Source organism: Linepithema humile, chromosome 3 (genome assembly GCF_040581485.1).
Source record: "Linepithema humile isolate Giens D197 chromosome 3, Lhum_UNIL_v1.0, whole genome shotgun sequence".
NCBI lineage: Eukaryota > Metazoa > Arthropoda > Insecta > Hymenoptera > Formicidae > Linepithema > Linepithema humile.
This window is the reverse complement of record NC_090130.1, coordinates 23,465,191-23,482,274: the sequence shown is the minus strand read 5'-3', so window position 1 is coordinate 23,482,274 and position 17,084 is coordinate 23,465,191. Positions and strand designations below refer to the sequence as shown.

The 17,084-nt window shown below is 34.2% G+C and overlaps 3 protein-coding genes and 1 non-coding gene across 4 annotated transcripts; 3 read left to right on the top strand and 1 right to left on the bottom strand.

The window, feature by feature from the left end:
- The first annotated feature begins 1,208 nt into the window (after window positions 1-1,208).
- Window positions 1,209-9,368, top strand: Karybeta3 (karyopherin beta 3). Its single transcript, XM_012361307.2, has 14 exons — window positions 1,209-1,429; window positions 2,471-2,620; window positions 2,738-2,964; window positions 3,034-3,130; window positions 3,425-3,990; window positions 4,438-4,546; window positions 4,899-5,198; window positions 5,290-5,472; window positions 5,536-5,662; window positions 5,772-6,137; window positions 6,227-6,480; window positions 6,581-7,101; window positions 7,172-7,391; window positions 7,508-9,368. The coding sequence occupies exons 1-14, from the start codon at window positions 1,349-1,351 to the stop codon at window positions 7,598-7,600; spliced, it is 3,294 nt and encodes a 1,097-aa protein (XP_012216730.1). The 5' UTR covers window positions 1,209-1,348; the 3' UTR covers window positions 7,601-9,368.
- Window positions 3,172-3,303, top strand: LOC136999179 (small Cajal body-specific RNA 8). The gene has a single exon (XR_010889580.1). It is a non-coding gene; the product is annotated as a small Cajal body-specific RNA 8 (non-coding RNA).
- A 731-nt stretch (window positions 9,369-10,099) lies between the features above and the next one.
- Window positions 10,100-12,428, top strand: Idh3g (Isocitrate dehydrogenase (NAD(+)) 3 non-catalytic subunit gamma). The gene is made up of 3 exons (XM_012361434.2): window positions 10,100-10,353; window positions 10,442-10,663; window positions 10,834-12,428. Exons 2-3 carry the CDS (start codon window positions 10,448-10,450, stop codon window positions 11,770-11,772), a joined length of 1,155 nt encoding a protein of 384 aa, XP_012216857.1. The 5' UTR covers window positions 10,100-10,353; window positions 10,442-10,447; the 3' UTR covers window positions 11,773-12,428.
- On the bottom strand, window positions 12,321-16,971 carry LOC105668818 (probable ATP-dependent RNA helicase DDX10). Its single transcript, XM_012361433.2, has 12 exons — window positions 16,729-16,971; window positions 16,436-16,627; window positions 16,092-16,364; window positions 15,677-15,798; window positions 15,401-15,602; window positions 15,162-15,324; window positions 14,851-15,034; window positions 14,578-14,754; window positions 14,264-14,505; window positions 13,740-13,927; window positions 12,988-13,397; window positions 12,321-12,572 (listed from the first exon to the last, which is right to left on the bottom strand). The coding sequence occupies exons 1-12, from the start codon at window positions 16,825-16,827 to the stop codon at window positions 12,455-12,457; spliced, it is 2,370 nt and encodes a 789-aa protein (XP_012216856.1). The 5' UTR covers window positions 16,828-16,971; the 3' UTR covers window positions 12,321-12,454.
- Between the last annotated feature and the right edge of the window lie 113 nt (window positions 16,972-17,084).

Below are 17,084 nucleotides of genomic sequence, written 5' to 3'. Positions count from 1 at the left end.
TATTAGTGCATCGGTACAAACTCCTCAGCTAAAATAAGAAAGATCGTTTTTTAAAAGACTACAATGCAATCTTAATGATTATTATCTAATCTACTTTAAAGCTCAATAATACACGCGTCTGTTTTTTATTTATATAGAGATTAATGTAACGTTATCAGTGCTTTAAATAAAAACCGTAACTTCTTATTCTACATACGTAACATGTTTGATAGACATTTTTTAATTTATCCCAATTATCACAGAATGTGAATTTCGCTTTTATACTTCTCAATCGACACGTTTCCGAAGTTATATTTTACAAATGAAGTTTCGCTGTGTTTATGCTTTGTAATGACAGTAAACAACGAGAGCAGCTGATGACGAATAAAACGCGATGCGTTGAGCTGCACAGCACAGTCAAATGAACTGCGTTTCGTGAACGCAGTCCACGTGCTGGCTTGCGATTAAACAGACTTTAATTGCGGAGAATCACTGTAATCACGGAACGCTGGCGCAAGCTCGTTTCGTCTTTTTTCTCCCTTTCCCTGCTATCATGATGTGCACGTCGACCAGCATACCCGGTAAATGAAGGCAAAGAATAGCTGGGAGCAATCGCCATTTTACGAAAGAAACACGATTATACGCCAATTACGCAATTCTGTGATGAAAGACTAAAGTCTTGAAGTCAACGTCGCGATAATTGATTCTTATATTATAGTTGCAACTTATTCGAGCGTGTAATTTCGATTATAATACGTAAACGAAAGTAAATTCAATGCGGAAATTGAATTTTTATACACACCAGAAAGTGTCTTTGACAAACCGTGCGAAAGAAATGAAGTTAATCATTTGCTGTAACTATAATTACAATGTATTATTTAACTTTCTCTATAAAAATATAAAATTATATTACATCGTTTATTAAACTAAACATAAAAATATTTTAGTGATCCAAAATAGTTTTTGCAATAAGAATGCATAAAAATAGTTCTTATAAATTAAATAATATTTCTTAAAAAAATGCAAAATAAATTAAGAAATTCCAGTATCCTTTTAATAATATAATATTACATAATTATATTTACATTTCAATTTAGTTAATTATATTAATTGCTTGATTTAAATATTGTTTAGATTAATCTCAGTGTTATCTAATGTTAAAATAAGCGCGCAGCATGCATCAACTCTTTACGCATGCGTACCATTCATCTAGCAACTTTTTACATTAGGTCCGGTTTCCAAGCAATGTAACATTGGCAATATTGGCGACACTGTAAGGTGACAGTGACATTTTATCCTGCTGCATTGACAACGCCAAACGACGATCACTCGGGCAAGTGTGTGCGTTAGCTTCATTCGTTCGGCGACAATGGCGGCAGATCTCGAGCAGTTTCAACAGCTTCTAACTACACTCCTCAGTACAGATAACGATGCTCGGACGCAGGCGGAGGTATGTATAACGTTGGCAAATTACGCAGCATGCAGGGCCGCCGGTTGTGTGCTGGGCACGTCAGTAACTCACGACGCGCCGCAGCACGTTCGCGTGGAGCACGTTGCTAGCGTGTTGTCAGGAGCTTGCATGTGGGTGTTATTCCGATAACGCGCCTACGACACATGTCTATTGTCGACCGGCTTGTGAAAGTCGGTCACCACGCGCGAGCGAGGAAAATTCATACCACGTCGCGAATTTTTCGTGCCCTGACAAGTACTCGCGCGGTCGCCCGAGGAAATCCAAAATGGTGTCTCGCACGCGGCGTGTTATCCGTCAGTCGCATGTCCGGTGTGTGATACCGACAAGCGCGTTTCGTGGCTTTCCGCCGTTTGGTTATGAAACTCAGTTCCGGCAACCTGCAACGCGAAAAAAATTACGTTTACGCACGCGAGCCACGCGATTCGGCAACATGCATGATTTACAGGACGCATCTCGCTTTCCCGCCCACACTCGAGCTCGGTCGCGATTTCCGGCGGTCGCCGCAAAGCGAGAATTACACGTGTTTTTTTTCTGCTCATTTGGATACTTCCGATAGATGCGATAGTCGCAGGGCGTTTCTAGTTCCTCAATTTTATTGTTCCTTTGTACATTCTATATAGATGTTTTACCTTGACTCACGACCCGATCACGTGTCGAGCGTAATTCGCCGAATATTCATACGTGCGTTGGTTACAATATGCACTCGTAAGATGAGTCAGATTTAGCTCGGTAAATTTAGTGTTGGAAAGAGTTTTAACGTTAGCATCTATATAAACATATTTATTGCAAATGCTTCTTGATTTGCATATATAATGCAAGAACAGGACAAAGACAGCACCTACTTTTTCAGATTTTTGTATTTTACAATTTTTTATATTTTTAAGATTGTCACTATTATCTTTCATATAATGTTGTTTCTATAAATTTTGATTCCCAACAATTTTTATTGTGTTCTATTTTGAAAAATTAAATAGTTTTGATATGTAACTAACAGTAATTGTATTGCTTGAAATCATTTAGGAAGCGTACAATAATCTGCCCGTGGAAAGCAAGGTGACATATCTCTTAGCTACCATTTGCAATGGCACACTTGCAGAAGAAATGCGAGCCATGGCTGCAGTATTGTTGCGTCGGTTATTCTCCTCCGAATTCATGGAATTCTATCCCAAGGTACTTGCTAAAATTTCTTTTTTTACCTACATGTATAAAATATTTTTTGTTGAAGTTTTTTCTTCTTTTTTTCTCCCAAAAATCAGATAAAATAGAATTGGTATGTAATTATTTCAGATTCCACTAGAGGCGCAAGTTCAGTTGAAAGAGCAAATCTTATTATCAGTTCAGAATGAACAAGCAGATACTATACGACGTAAAGTCTGCGAAGTGGCGGCTGAAGTAGCCAGGAATTTAATAGACGAAGAGGGTAATAATCAATGGCCAGAATTTCTTCAGTTCCTATTTCAATGTGCGAATAGTCCATTACCAGCATTGAAAGAAAGTGCACTCCGCATGTTTACGTAAGTTTCTTTCAAACTTATTTTGCATAAATAAAATATTTAAAAAAGTAAAAGAATGTAAATTTGCAGATCCGTCCCAGGTGTATTTGGAAATCAACAGGCACATTATCTTGATCTTATAAAACAAATGTTGCAGCAATCCATTTTAGATGGGACAAATTATGAGGTAACGTGCAGTTTATTACGCTTGTTTTTAATTTGTTTTAATGGGAGATAGATACACGGGTTTTGGCAAGATAAAATTACTCGTCACGTAATTCTTCCAAGAAAAAAAATGTGCCTTCTGATGACTGTAACTTGTGAAGTACTAATTTACAGACAGATACGGGGCATACATTTTATATGGAAGTTACATTCTTGATATTTTAAGTTGAAAAAAGTGTTTTAAATAATTAAAAATTTTTCTTTTGATAAAAGAGTAATCACACATAATAGTTGCAATTATTCTTAACATACACAGGTCAGATTTCAAGCAGTAAGAGCAATCGGAGCATTTATCACGTTACATGACAAAGAGGAAAATATACACAAACATTTCTCAGAGCTAGTTCCAGCGCTTGTACAAGTAACCGCTCAATCTATAGAAAAACAAGACGATGATGCTCTTATAAAAGTGTTAATAGACCTTGCTGAAACCACGCCAAAATTCCTCAGGGGACAATTAGATACTGTAATGCAAATGTGCATGAATGTATTTTCCAATGAAGATATGCCTGACTCATGGAGGCAGCTGGCGCTGGAAGTTTTGGTTACACTGGCGGAAACTGCGCCAGCAATGGTACGCAAAGTCGGTGGAAAGTATGTCGCGTCTTTAGTACCATTGGTACTGAAGATGATGACTGATTTAGAAGAAGATGAGAAATGGAGCTTTTCCGATGAAATCATTGAAGAAGATAACGACAGTAATAACGTAGTTGCGGAAAGTGCTTTGGATAGATTGGCGTGCGGTCTGGGAGGCAAAACGATGCTGCCGCAAATTGTGCAGAACATCCCTAGCATGTTAAATAACAGTGATTGGAAGTATAGGTGAATATTATATGAAATCTTTACTACATCTTGATACTTTTGTTTGTTTTTCATTGCAATTTATAACTTTCTTGATACTCAATATATTTAGCTTTTTATATATTGAAATACGATCGTATAGCGTCACAGAAAAGTCAGCAGTTACATATTCTTGTGCAATTGCGTTACATCTGTGATAGAGTAACCAAAGAGATAATACTCTTTTCCAGCTGCCGTTTTGGTAATTGGTATTTGAGAATCTCATTGGATGTTTGAGAAGAAAGTTGACAGTTGTTGTATATCACTGTCATAGTCTTAAAACATACAGCTTATTTAATATTTTGTAATTAGTAAAATTTTATGATGGTTTACTTTTTTATTCTCTTTTATTGGGTATTAAACTTGATTGCAATTTAATTTGTATGGATAGTTTGAAGAAAACTAACGAATATATTTTTCATTGCTTAGGCATGCGGCACTTATGGCTATTTCAGCTGTTGGTGAAGGCTGTCACAAGCAAATGGAAACTCTGTTACCACAAATAATGGACGGTGTCATACAATATCTACAAGACCCAGTGAGTACAATGACAAATTCAATCCTAATCTTACCTGACACTTGATATCATCTACTACCCGCATTGTCTCCTCTGTGCAAACACGTGTTGTTAGAAACCATAAATTATTCCTGTATTACGCTCATTGTTTCAATGTAATACCGATGTATTTGTGGTAAATTAAACAAATGATACAAATTCTTGCTGCATTGCCGTTTTGGCAATAATGCAGATGCCAAGATTTGTTCTTTGTGGTTCCTGAGAGTTGATTGTTTATTACTAAACAATCATAGTTTTGGAACATACAAAATTTCCCTTCGATTATCTTTTTTTCTAAATGTGGAGATTAGAAACTAAGAAGATTATTTTCTAGCATCCTCGTGTGAGATATGCCGCCTGCAATGCGGTAGGGCAAATGTCTACAGATTTTTCGCCTATATTCGAAAAGAAATTCCACGATAAAGTTATCCCTGGATTATTAATGGTTTTGGACGACAATGCAAATCCCAGAGTTCAAGCCCACGCTGGTGCTGCTCTTGTGAATTTCAGTGAAGATTGCCCAAAGAATATTCTAACACCGTATCTTGATGCTATAATGGCGAAACTTGAATCTATATTGACTGCTAAGTTCCAAGAATTGGTTGAAAAGGGAACTAAGCTCGTGCTCGAACAAGTGAGTTGAATTGTAATAAATCTAAAAAGACTTATGACTTGTTTATGAAAAAAAATATATAAATTTAAATTTTTTGTCGCTTCTTCTACAGGTTGTTACAACGATTGCCTCTGTCGCCGATACTTGTGAAGAACAATTCGTAACTTATTATGACAGACTAATGCCATGTTTAAAGTATATTATACAAAATGCGAATCAACAGGAACACAAATTATTACGCGGGAAGACTATTGAATGTGTCAGTCTTATAGGTCTAGCTGTTGGCCCAGAAAAGGTGATTATTCTATTTTCATTTTCTTTTCTGGAAAAGGAGCTTATATTATTTCAATTGTAACAGTTTATTGCCGATGCCAGCGAAGTTATGGACATGTTACTGAAAACGCATACAGAAGGTGAACTTCCAGATGACGATCCGCAAAACAATTATCTCATCTCTGCTTGGGCCAGGATTTGTAAAATACTTGGTAAGATGACGTATAAATCTACACAGTTCTAATGCCTGAATTTGTGTTCATACTGCAGGGATACTTTGTGACTACGCCATTCTTTAACGGCATGTACATCTTTTCACAGGAAAACAATTCGAACAGTACTTACCGTTAGTGATGGGACCTGTATTACGAACAGCCGCTATGAAACCCGAAGTCGCATTACTCGATAATGAAGACATGGAAGGTATTGAAGGTGATCTTGACTGGCAGTTTGTTTCGTTAGGGGAGCAGCAAAACTTTGGAATTAAAACAGCTGGTTTGGAGGATAAAGCTTCCGCGTGCGAAATGTTGGTTTGTTACGCACGTGAATTGAAAGAAGGTTTCGCAGATTATGCCGAGGAAGTAGTGCGATTAATGGTGCCGATGTTGAAATTTTATTTCCACGACGGTGTCAGAACTGCAGCTGCGGCGAGTCTGCCGTACCTTCTTGACTGTGCGAAAATAAAAGGTAACTAAATAATATTTTTATTGAATGCATAGATCTTTTTTCCATCGCTAATTCATGAATTACATTCATTATAATGTTAATATTTATAGGCTTACAGTATCTGGAAGGCATGTGGGCATATATCTGTCCAGATTTGTTGAAAGCTATTGATACAGAACCAGAATCCGAAGTGCTGATGGAGCTGTTATCTTCTTTCGCGAAATGCATCGAGACCCTGGGAGCAGGTTGTTTGAGTGCACCGCATATGACTGAACTTTTACGACTTTTAGATAAATTACTTAACGAACACTTTGAAAGAGCAGTTGCTAGATTAGAGAAACGAAAAGATGAAGATTATGATGAGGTATCGCAAAGCTCAATCGTAAAATTCTCGATACAATTTTCATAAACTTCTGTATATTAATATAATTGTTTTTCTTTTTTTTTTCTTTTTATCAAATTAGGTCGTTGAAGAACAGCTTGTTGACGAAGACAATGAAGACATATATACGCTCAGCAAGATTGCCGATATTTTGCATGCCTTATTCTCAGCTTACAAGTCTACATTTTTCCTGTACTTTGATCAGATATATGGACATTTCGTGAAATTACTGAGTCCTGAAAGATCATGGTCGGATCACCAATGGGCTCTATGTGTCTTTGACGATGTAATAGAATTCGGAGGACCTGAGTGTGCGAAATATCAAGATTTTTTCCTGCGACCCATGATTCAATACGTCTCTGATAAATCTGCGGAAGTTAGACAAGCAGCAGCTTACGGTTGTGGAGTTTTGGGCCAGTTTGGCGGGGAGGCTTTTGCGCAGGCATGTGCAGAAGCTTTGCCAAAACTCATGGAGGTTATTAATGATCCTGAATCTAGATCGCCGGAGAACGTAAACCCTACTGAAAATGCTATTTCGGCAGTAACCAAAATTCTCAAGTATAATAACAAAGCGATCAACGTTGATGAGATACTTCCACACTGGTGAGTATCAATAAACAATTTGTTATATTTAATGAAATTAACTACCGACCGCTTCTTTTTTTTTTTATAGGTTAACTTGGTTACCGGTTGTCGAAGATGAAGATGAAGCGCCTCACGTGTATGGATATTTGTGTGATTTGATCGAAGCAAACCATGCAGTAGTTTTAGGAACAAATAATGCGCATTTGCCTCGGCTTATAAGTTTCTTTGCGGAAGCATTGTTCAGAGAAGCTGTGCCTACTGACCATCCTGTTATGTCCAGAATTCTTAGCATTGTTAGAGAAATACAGGTGGGTAGATAATTCCAGTTTCTATTTATTATTATATCATGTTTTATGTTGGTCTATTTATTGTTAGATTAGGTTTTCTTATAACGAGTGACAAAAATAACGTTGTTTCTTTTCAGAACAACGAGACTATGTTCCAAGCAACTATTATGGAATTAACAACAGATCAGCAACAAGCGCTTCATAAGGCACTCAGTTGCGCGCTAAGTTGAATTTTTAACATCCGTAACAAATAAAAAAAAAAGATAATAAACACCCGCGTTAATCAATCTTCCGGGGAAATCACAGAGATTTTTAGGTAATTAGATGATACCTATAAAACGTTCGCTCCAGCCTAGCTATACACATGCAGATATATTTAAGTGTTTCATATATTATTATCCACAAACTTGTTGAGTATGTATCTCCGCATCATTATTGGATTCGATAATTACCAGTTTTTTCTACTATCAGGGATTGTTACTACATATTTAAAGTGGAATTTGTGTTTATCGCTGTTTAATACTGCTATACATGAAGATGAGTCGAAAGAAATTTTACGGATAAGCTCGCATTGACAAAACTTGAAGAAGTAATTCATATCCTGAAATGTTTTAAACTCACACAATATTTGTTTATATAATGTAAATATACATTTTTTTTTTCTTTTTCGCATTTTCGTATTTTGGTTAACGCTTAAAAAATTTATGAACAATGACATCGACTTAAAGAAAGCGAATTTCAATCAAAAGATAAACGTTCTCCGCCATTGAAAGCCGAATGATGCTAAATTACTTAACAGTTTTCTAAGAATTGCATGTTGTGTACACAAATAGCTTTGTTATGCGAACATAATGTTAAGGAATTATAATTTTTGTCACTGTGATCTCTCTCTCTCTCTTTCTCTCTAAATTATCTATATTCTCGAACTGTCCCTCGTTTTGGCAAAATGACAAAGATACAAGATAGACTGGAAAGCCATCGTAGCCATGAATTGAATGCGTGACATTGTGATTTAGGTATTTTTATTATTAAATTTAGATACAGTAAATGTTATTTAATGATAATGTCGATAATATTGCAATGTTGGAATCTGTATACGAATGCCTTTGAATGAAACGTAATGAAATGCTTGAAAAATTTTATATTCAAAGTCGTATTGTAAATCTGCGGCTATATGTAATAATTACATTCTTTTCTTGCCTTATAGATGAATGTATGTACGAACACAGGTTATAATTTTTCTTGTAATCTTACAGCTAATAGTTGAGTTTAACTAACTAAAGTTTAATTAGCTGTAATTTTACAATATGTTTATGTCATAAACCTAATGTTATCGGATAATAAAGAGACAAATTATAAAAAAATATAATACAAGCAAATCAAATCGATAGTTTAGAACTGATATTATGCATTACGTTTCCTTCGATTAACGTAACACGATGAGAACTAAAAACATTATTGTTAAACGAGAAGGACAGAGTGAACTGAATTGTTTGAACATCTCCTTGTTGCTATTTATTTATACACTATGTACTCCGATACCTGTGACTACATTAAAATTTCACCAATGAAAAATTCAATTTTATAGTAAATCTTCGCGGCTACTTTTAACGTTAAATGCTCCAATGACTTTTTTACTGAGACGTGTAGAAAAGTAAACGTAACGAATAAACACTTATTTGTACATACGTCAAAGTATATAAATATCAAGTATATAGAGTTCAATCACTTGATTGTATGTATCTTTAATATTCCCACCGGCAGATATTGTGTCTCGATTTAATTGATTTACGAAAAATCAACACTACATTCTTGTAAGGTACACACATACAATTTCAAAAATATAGAAATTAATATTGAACTGTATATGCGATATACATTCATGAGGGAAAGAGCAAAAGCTTGCGTGAAGAAAGGAAGATTCTAATTCTTATAATTACATAGAGAAAAATATTATTTTAAAGTTATTATTAATTAAAATAAATCTCAGCTTTGTAATCAATTGTTTTGCTTCACCTGCATTCACAATATTATTTTACAATTTAAATAAATAATGCGCAGTATATTATAAGCTTTGTTATAATTAAATATAATGCATAATGTATAAATATATTAAACTTTTGAGAAAATTATTAAAAAAGTCAAATAATCATATGTTAACTTGTTCATCATTAATTTTTATTTTACACCATGATTTGTAAACTTTTAAAATGTACTATTTATTATTTATAACAAACTAAATTTAAAAAAATAATTTTATTAATTCTTTTAGAGAAGCGCGACTGGTGCCTTGCACACAGTTAGTCACTTTGAGCATGCATGATGTCTTATAATATAGTTCTTTTTTTCTACGTGTGTAAATAAAACACAATAGAAAAAATATTAGAAATAGAAATAAATATTAAATATTAGGAAAAGCAATTTTTGGAATTATTTTACTTCAAACAAAGGGACGAAATATATTAATTATTCCTAATTCTTAATTTTTTACTTATAATACATTAATACTTCCCATTTTCTTATTCTGAAATGAAATAATTTTAATTTCTTTTTCTTAATATTTATTCCTATTCCTATATTTTCTCCGTTGTGCATTGAGCCTTAGGAATAGAAAATTGGAATTTCATTTTAAAACAAGAGAATGAGATGGATTAACTGGTCATGAATTAGGAAATAAGAATTAGAAATAATTGGTCCATTCCGTTTCTTTGTTTGAAGTAAAATAATTCCAAATTGCTCTTCCTAATATTTAATGCTTATGCCTATTCCTAATATTTTCTTTATTGTGCATGGATCTAACGGGATGTGAATCTTACATAAACGCATAATTGATGACACGCATGTGTGAAAAGCAAGTTTTCGTTTCTGTCGAACAACGTTGGCCGCTGTATTTAACACGTTGCTCAGCGTTGCTCGGTAAGGTTTTCCATGATCTTTAAGGTGTTTCGAGTTTATTATTCACAATAAAGTAGCATTCGAGAAGGTAATAGATACATATTGAACAACTTGTTTTTTCTGTGTTACGAGTAATTCGCTAGTGATTAAACTTGATGCTTGCAATGTGATAATAGGTCGAGATGGCTGCCCGCGCGGTTGTCAGGTATCTAAAACCAAAATCCGTGCTGCTGCAAAATTACCGATGCGCCTCTCAATCCAGTTTTGATATCCAACACAAGACTCCCACTATCAAGAAGGTGATGGCCATACCAAAAGCCCATTACGGTGGCAGGCATGCGGTTACCATGTTGCCTGGAGCTGGAATCGGACCAGAGTTGATGTCTTACGTTAAAGAGGTATTTAAATATTATCCTTGAACTACTAGCTTTCGACAGCATAAGATCGCTTCAGATATTAACCTCCTTCAACTATACATTTGAGAGGGTGATATTGAAACAAAGTTTATAATTTAATCAAAGTGATATATAAATGTTATTATATAAGTCAATTATGTATGCTCAATTAGGTCTTTAAATATGCTGGTGTGCCAGTAGACTTTGAGGATGTGGAAATTGATCCCAATGCGGACGACAATAACGACTTGGATTATGCCATCACATCAATACGCAGGAATGGAGTAGCATTAAAGGGAAACATAGAAACACACAGCACAGAAACCGATGTTTTTTCGAGAAACGTTGCTCTTCGAAACGAGTTGGATCTCTATGTGAATGTTTTACACTGCGTGTCGTATCCAGGTGTAAATTCCCGTCAAAAAAACATTGATATTGTCATTGTGAGACAGAACACTGAAGGCGAGTATTCTATGTTGGAGCATGAGAGTGTGAGCGGTGTGATCGAGAGCATGAAAGTGATCACAGCCTCAAATTCAGAGCGTGTTGCTCGCTATGCATTTGAATATGCGAAACGAAATGGCCGAAAGAAGGTCACAACTGTCCACAAGGCAAACATTATGAAACTATCGGATGGGCTGTTTCTGGAGACCTCGCGACAAGTCGCCAAGGATTACCCAGATATTATCCATAACGATATGATTATTGATAACACCTGCATGCAACTGGTGTCAAATCCACATCAGTTTGATGTGGTGCTGACCACCAATCTGTATGGCGCAATTGTGTCCAACGTGGTGTGCGGCTTGTTGGGTGGTGCTGGTCTTTTGGCTGGCAAAAACTATGGCGACCACTACACGATCTTTGAACCAGGCACGCGTAATACTGGCACAAGCATTGCCGGCAAGAATATTGCAAATCCGATCGCGATGCTGAATGCCGCGGTTGACATGCTTCGTCATCTTGGCAATAAGCATCATGCTGCTATCATCCAGAATGCGATCAACAAGACTATTAATCAAGGTGTGCATACGCGTGATCTTGGCGGTACCGCAACCAGCAGGGATGTAATTGACAACATTTTGAAGCACATTAAGATCGCAACCGCTTAAAGACTGAATAACTTTTAAGCGAAATCGCTTGTAGCAGCCTGTTCGCGGAAAATGGCAAGTTCAGATTCTAAGAATCTTGTGTGATTTTTAGTGAGATATAGTGTAAAGGAATATGTACATTAAGTTAGCTAGGACAGTTTCAACTAAGCAATGTTCTGATAATACACGTGGCAATGAAATCTCTAGATTTTGTCTTTCAGCCAACAATACTTCGCACAAAATTGTTACGGAATTATACTTGGACGGATTCCAATTTTCTCGCTAGATCACAATTGTCCTCTGTAATATATGCTATCGACTTATGCGATAATTCGAATTTTATAAAATATAATGTACATTATAATAGTAGCAGTTCCTATAAATACCAAATGTTATAATTTATCGTAATAATAATTTATACGCAATGTGAAATACGTATTACGTTTTACTGTTTTACCATTGACAAAAATATTAAATTTTGAAAAAAATATGATCATAATTTATTAAACTTTACAAATAGTTATGTACATGTCGTCTTAGTATTCTATCTAATCGGATTAAACTTTGGAAACATTGTAAAATCACATTTTATTATTGAAATGAACCGTGTTACATTGTAAAATGTACATATTGCGCAAAATTACGCTATGTTCTTAAATAAAATTCAAAAAAATTTACATTTCTAAATTTCATACACTTGAATTCAATTCTGTAACAATTGCAGAGCTAATTCCTCATCGGCCTGTAAATTGTCAACATCCGATACTTTCTGCTTCTTTCTTATCTTGTTCTCTTGTGTTACCAATTTTCTCTTGGATGATCTATAACAGACAATCATGAAGATTGAGAATTTTGAAATTATTTACAATTGGAGCAGTTTACAAGACGAATTCTTCAAATTCTTACTCATTGTCAATCATTATATAAAACACTAAACAATGTCACGAGAAGCATAACAAATATGTACTGAATATTTATTATATCTTATTTGAATTAGAAAAGCAATGTGTTTGCAATACTCAAAGTGGTACACAGCCGGGTAAGAGATGATTCCTATCCGTCGATCGATAGTAAAATTACAGAAATAAGACAGCAAACCGTGACATTGCTTAGGTTTACAAATACAAAAACACGAACAAAAACAATTGTCCATACTATTAAAAAGAATAGTTTTAGAAGTTATTCAGCTCTTTGCAAAAAATGAAAAAGTAAACTTAAACACAAATGAGGCTTTACCTGTGAACTGTACTTTCTTCTTCAGACTTTTCTTCGAACTCACTAGCGGACGACGCTTCGTCATCTGTATTTCGTTGTTTGCCATATATTTTATCCGGATCAGGTAACCATGAGAGATCTGGACCATCGCTAGATTCACCATCGCTGATATCGTCATTGTTCGCGTTTTCCATTTCTTCATCGTCCGCATCTTCCTCCTCTTCACTTGCCTCCGCTTTTTTGGCGGCCTTCAGTTTTCTCTTCTCTTCTTTATGTTTTTCTCTAATCTTCGCCCTGAATCTTTGTTTATCGAATTGATCCTCCTCACGTAAGACTTGTTTGGCTATTTCGATATTAATGCCAGAATCAACTTCGTTCTCGTATTCCCGAGCTAATTCCGACATTTTCACTTTAGCAGAATCGATTAATTCCTGGAATAAAAACATTTGCCATTAGTCTCCGGTTCAAAAGCTATCTAATTTGTATTGTTATGTGAGCGAACAAGCGAGCAATTGAACAAGAAACGTAGGAAAACAGAAAAGCAAAGTGTGATATATTTTCCAAGAGTAAAATTTTGATTTAAAAAAAAGCCTACAGTCCCTTAAAGTTCAATAGCTCTGTGATACAGCTTTTGTTACTTTTAACATGAAAATATGCTAATTAATGTATCAAGCAAATTCTCAACTTAACAATCTACAAAACTATACATAAAGCATAGGACGCGCGCGCGCGTGTGTTTTTATGCTACGTTTAATATAATATATAATTCTCACTTGTCCTTCATCATTAAACATGATCTTTTTGTTAGGTATAATCTTCTTTTTAAGAATCTTCTTGGCTAGTGCAACTTTCGTAAGGGGTTTCTTTTTGTTCCTCTTGTCATCATTCTCCATGATTGGTATATCATCGACATCTATATTTTTTCTCTTTATAGTTAATATATCATCATCGTCACTATCGTCTGTAAAAAAATCAAATCACATAAAGTTGATTAAACGTGCTTCTTTTATACATAGGACTGGGCGTATAAATTATAATCTTTTAAGATTTTAATGCAATAAAGTTCTAAGCTTATCAAATGACATAGTATCAGATTGTGAGGCATAAAAATGAATAAAATGTACATTTTAATATTAAATGTTAAAAGTGATAAATGATGTATTAGAATCTTATATTTTAAAGAATTAGAATTCTAGATTTCGTTTTCTAAAATATAAGATTTCAGTAAAGAAAATGTACATTTTAAGAAATAGCATTAGTTTGATGTAAATAAAAAAAGATTCTTTAATTTTCTTACCAAATTGAAGAACAGCAGTATTTTTAATTGTATTCTTTGTTTCACTATTCTTAATATCAGGAATGTCGAGAATATCATTTTTGTCAGAGTTATTTCCATTATCTTCCTGTTCACTATCATTTGATGAATCAATTGAAACTTTATCTGTCTCTCTTTCAGTTTTAACATTATTATTAATTGCCATTTGCTTCTGCATTTTTTGTAAAAATCGGATTCTCGGAGAAAAAGCCAAACCTAACGACCTATAAAAAGATAAATGTGAAAAATGTCCAATATATATATACGTTGAACGACTTCTTGAAATCTGCGCTTACTTTGCATAGGCATCTGTGTTTAAAGCATGCACGTTGAAGATTTCTTTATCCTTCATTAGAAAAACTGATTTAACATAGGCTACAAAGGCTCTCTGAGCTGTTTCTTTTAAAGTTACGTCTCGCGCTAGTAAAGCTTCGAGTTTACGATGCGGCGATTGCAGTTTACTTGGATTAATCCTAAATAGAAAAATAAGCAAATCATAGATGTAAATACAAATATAAAACAAATGTAAAAATGTAAATAAAAGATTATTTATGCATAATAAATATTACTTTATCATATTTATCGGGATTTTACGCTGTTTAAGTCTCTCCACCATCGTTTCTTCAGACGGTAACAAAACCAAGAGAGATTCACCGTTACTTTTGAATCTGGCAGTTCTGCCTGCTCTGTGTATGTAGGCATTGACATCTTCCGGACAATCCATTTGAACCACCCAGTTTATAGCAGGAAAATCTACAAAATAACAACAAATTATTTGATTTAATAATTTAATGAATTAAAGCAAATTTTTATTTTCACGATAGAAAAAATTAAATGACGAATATTCGAAATAATATTTCAGCTAACAAGATTTAGTCACCTAATCCACGGGCTGCAATATCAGTAGCAAATAAGACAGCGTGTTGCTTTTTGCAAAATGATTCATAAATGCTCATCCTTCTTAATTGATGAAGCGTGCCGTAAAGAGCTAATAAACTGACGCCGGGACGCAATCGGCAAAAAGCTTCATACATGTATTTCACCTATAAAAATGTTTTTTTGATTAATAAATTAAAGATTACACTAGATTTCAACAAATAAGATTAAAAAATAAATTACTTGTTTGCAACTTGAAAAGAATACAATGATCTTTTGCTTCAGATGATTTCGTATGAAGGACCACAGCATTGCTATTTTATCTTCTAAGGAACATGTAATATAACTCTGTTGAAGACTTTCTGGTGTAGTATGCGCAGAATGCTCATGCACAGACACATACAATGGATCCTTAAGGCTTAATCTGGCTAGATCTTTTACGGATCTATTAAAAATATAAAATACAATAATATAATATAAACATGAGATAATTCTGCGTAATTATCTTTTAATACATACTTTGTTTGAGTTGCTGAAAAGAGCAAGGTCTGCCTTTTAGATGGTAAATTTTCAATAATGGAATTCATAGTCCTCTCAAAACCCATGTCTAAACAACGATCTGCTTCATCTAATACTAATATCTACAATTTAACACATCCTCATGTAGTTTTTGTTATTTCACATTGCAATTAATAATGTATAATAATAAATTCAGTTAATTTGACATTTAAGACTGTAGAGTTTTTTAAATCTTGAATATTCTGTTCAAGGAAACAATATATTGAGTTGATTAGAAAATTTTCTAAATATGTTTTCTAAAAATAAAACAAATATCAAAATAGAAAATTTTCTACACAATCCACTATATGTTTGATATAATTTTTTTCAAAATATACTCTGAAGTTTTAGCATAAAGAAATTATTTAATGATTACCTGCATATTTATACAATCAAATAATGGGTTCTCGTCCATATGTTGAAGTAAACGTCCCGGGGTACATATAATTATGTTACACTGATCCATGCGTTTTTTCTCAAACTTTAAATCTTTTCCTCCTATAACCAAACCAGCTGATATATCGTGGTACTGACCCACCTTTCGCAATGTCTCATATATTTGATATGCCAATTCTCTTGTTGGTGTAATAACCAATGCTCCCAAACCATCTAATCTTGTCCATTGTTTGCAGTATAAAATTTCTAAAACCTGACACAAACATTTGTCAATTAAATATCATAACTTTAGTTAGTAACATGAGAGATTCATATGATTCATACTGGAATAAGAAAAGCCAGTGTCTTGCCGCTACCAGTCTTTGCAGCTCCCAAAATATCGTTGCCCTGCAAGGCCAAACCAATGCTTTGTCTCTGGATGTCCGTCATCTCAACATAATTATTTTCCGTTAAACCTTTCAGAGTACTCTTTGATAAAGGAAGATTGCTGAACTTTATTGCCTTTGCAACGTCTATCTATAATCACGTTGCAATTATTTTTGAATCGTCACAAGTTATATATGGTATGGTACAAGTTATAAATCAGTATAATATTGTGAATAATGTTATATACTTACAGTATTATATTTAGATTGTAACTCCTCAATTATCTTACTCTGAGGTGTACGTTTTTTCTTCACGTAAGCCTTCACCTTCTTTTTATCAGCCATTGTCATTTATTTTTCTCTGCGTTCTACCTTGCTTTTATGATTATATGTACATGCAGTACATATGTTATAAGATGAACATCAATAAATACAGAAAACAAATATAATTAGAGAAACGCTGCAGTGTGTTCCAGAGAAATCGCACATTTTCGTACATAAATACACGTGCTATGTTATGAAGCCATCTGATAGTAGCGATCATAATCTTATTCGTGAAAATATCAACAGTTGATAAACTCCATCACTACATATACTACAAACATTAA

Excerpts from the sequence above, each read along its gene's own strand:
- Karybeta3 (XM_012361307.2), top strand. The coding sequence starts at position 1,349 with ATGGCGGCAGATCTCGAGCAGTTTCAACAGCTTCTAACTACACTCCTC. Across the intron at positions 6,138-6,226 it reads TGACTGTGCGAAAATAAAAG|GCTTACAGTATCTGGAAGGC; the intron begins GTAACTAAATAA and ends TAATATTTATAG. Across the intron at positions 7,102-7,171 it reads GATGAGATACTTCCACACTG|GTTAACTTGGTTACCGGTTG; the intron begins GTGAGTATCAAT and ends TTTTTTTTATAG.
- Idh3g (XM_012361434.2), top strand. The coding sequence starts at position 10,448 with ATGGCTGCCCGCGCGGTTGTCAGGTATCTAAAACCAAAATCCGTGCTG. Across the intron at positions 10,664-10,833 it reads TGATGTCTTACGTTAAAGAG|GTCTTTAAATATGCTGGTGT; the intron begins GTATTTAAATAT and ends ATGCTCAATTAG.
- LOC105668818 (XM_012361433.2), bottom strand. The coding sequence starts at position 16,827 with ATGACAATGGCTGATAAAAAGAAGGTGAAGGCTTACGTGAAGAAAAAA. Across the intron at positions 14,755-14,850 it reads ATCCCGATAAATATGATAAA|GATTAATCCAAGTAAACTGC; the intron begins GTAATATTTATT and ends TTTTCTATTTAG. Across the intron at positions 13,928-14,263 it reads TACTGCTGTTCTTCAATTTG|ACGATAGTGACGATGATGAT; the intron begins GTAAGAAAATTA and ends ATTTTTTTACAG.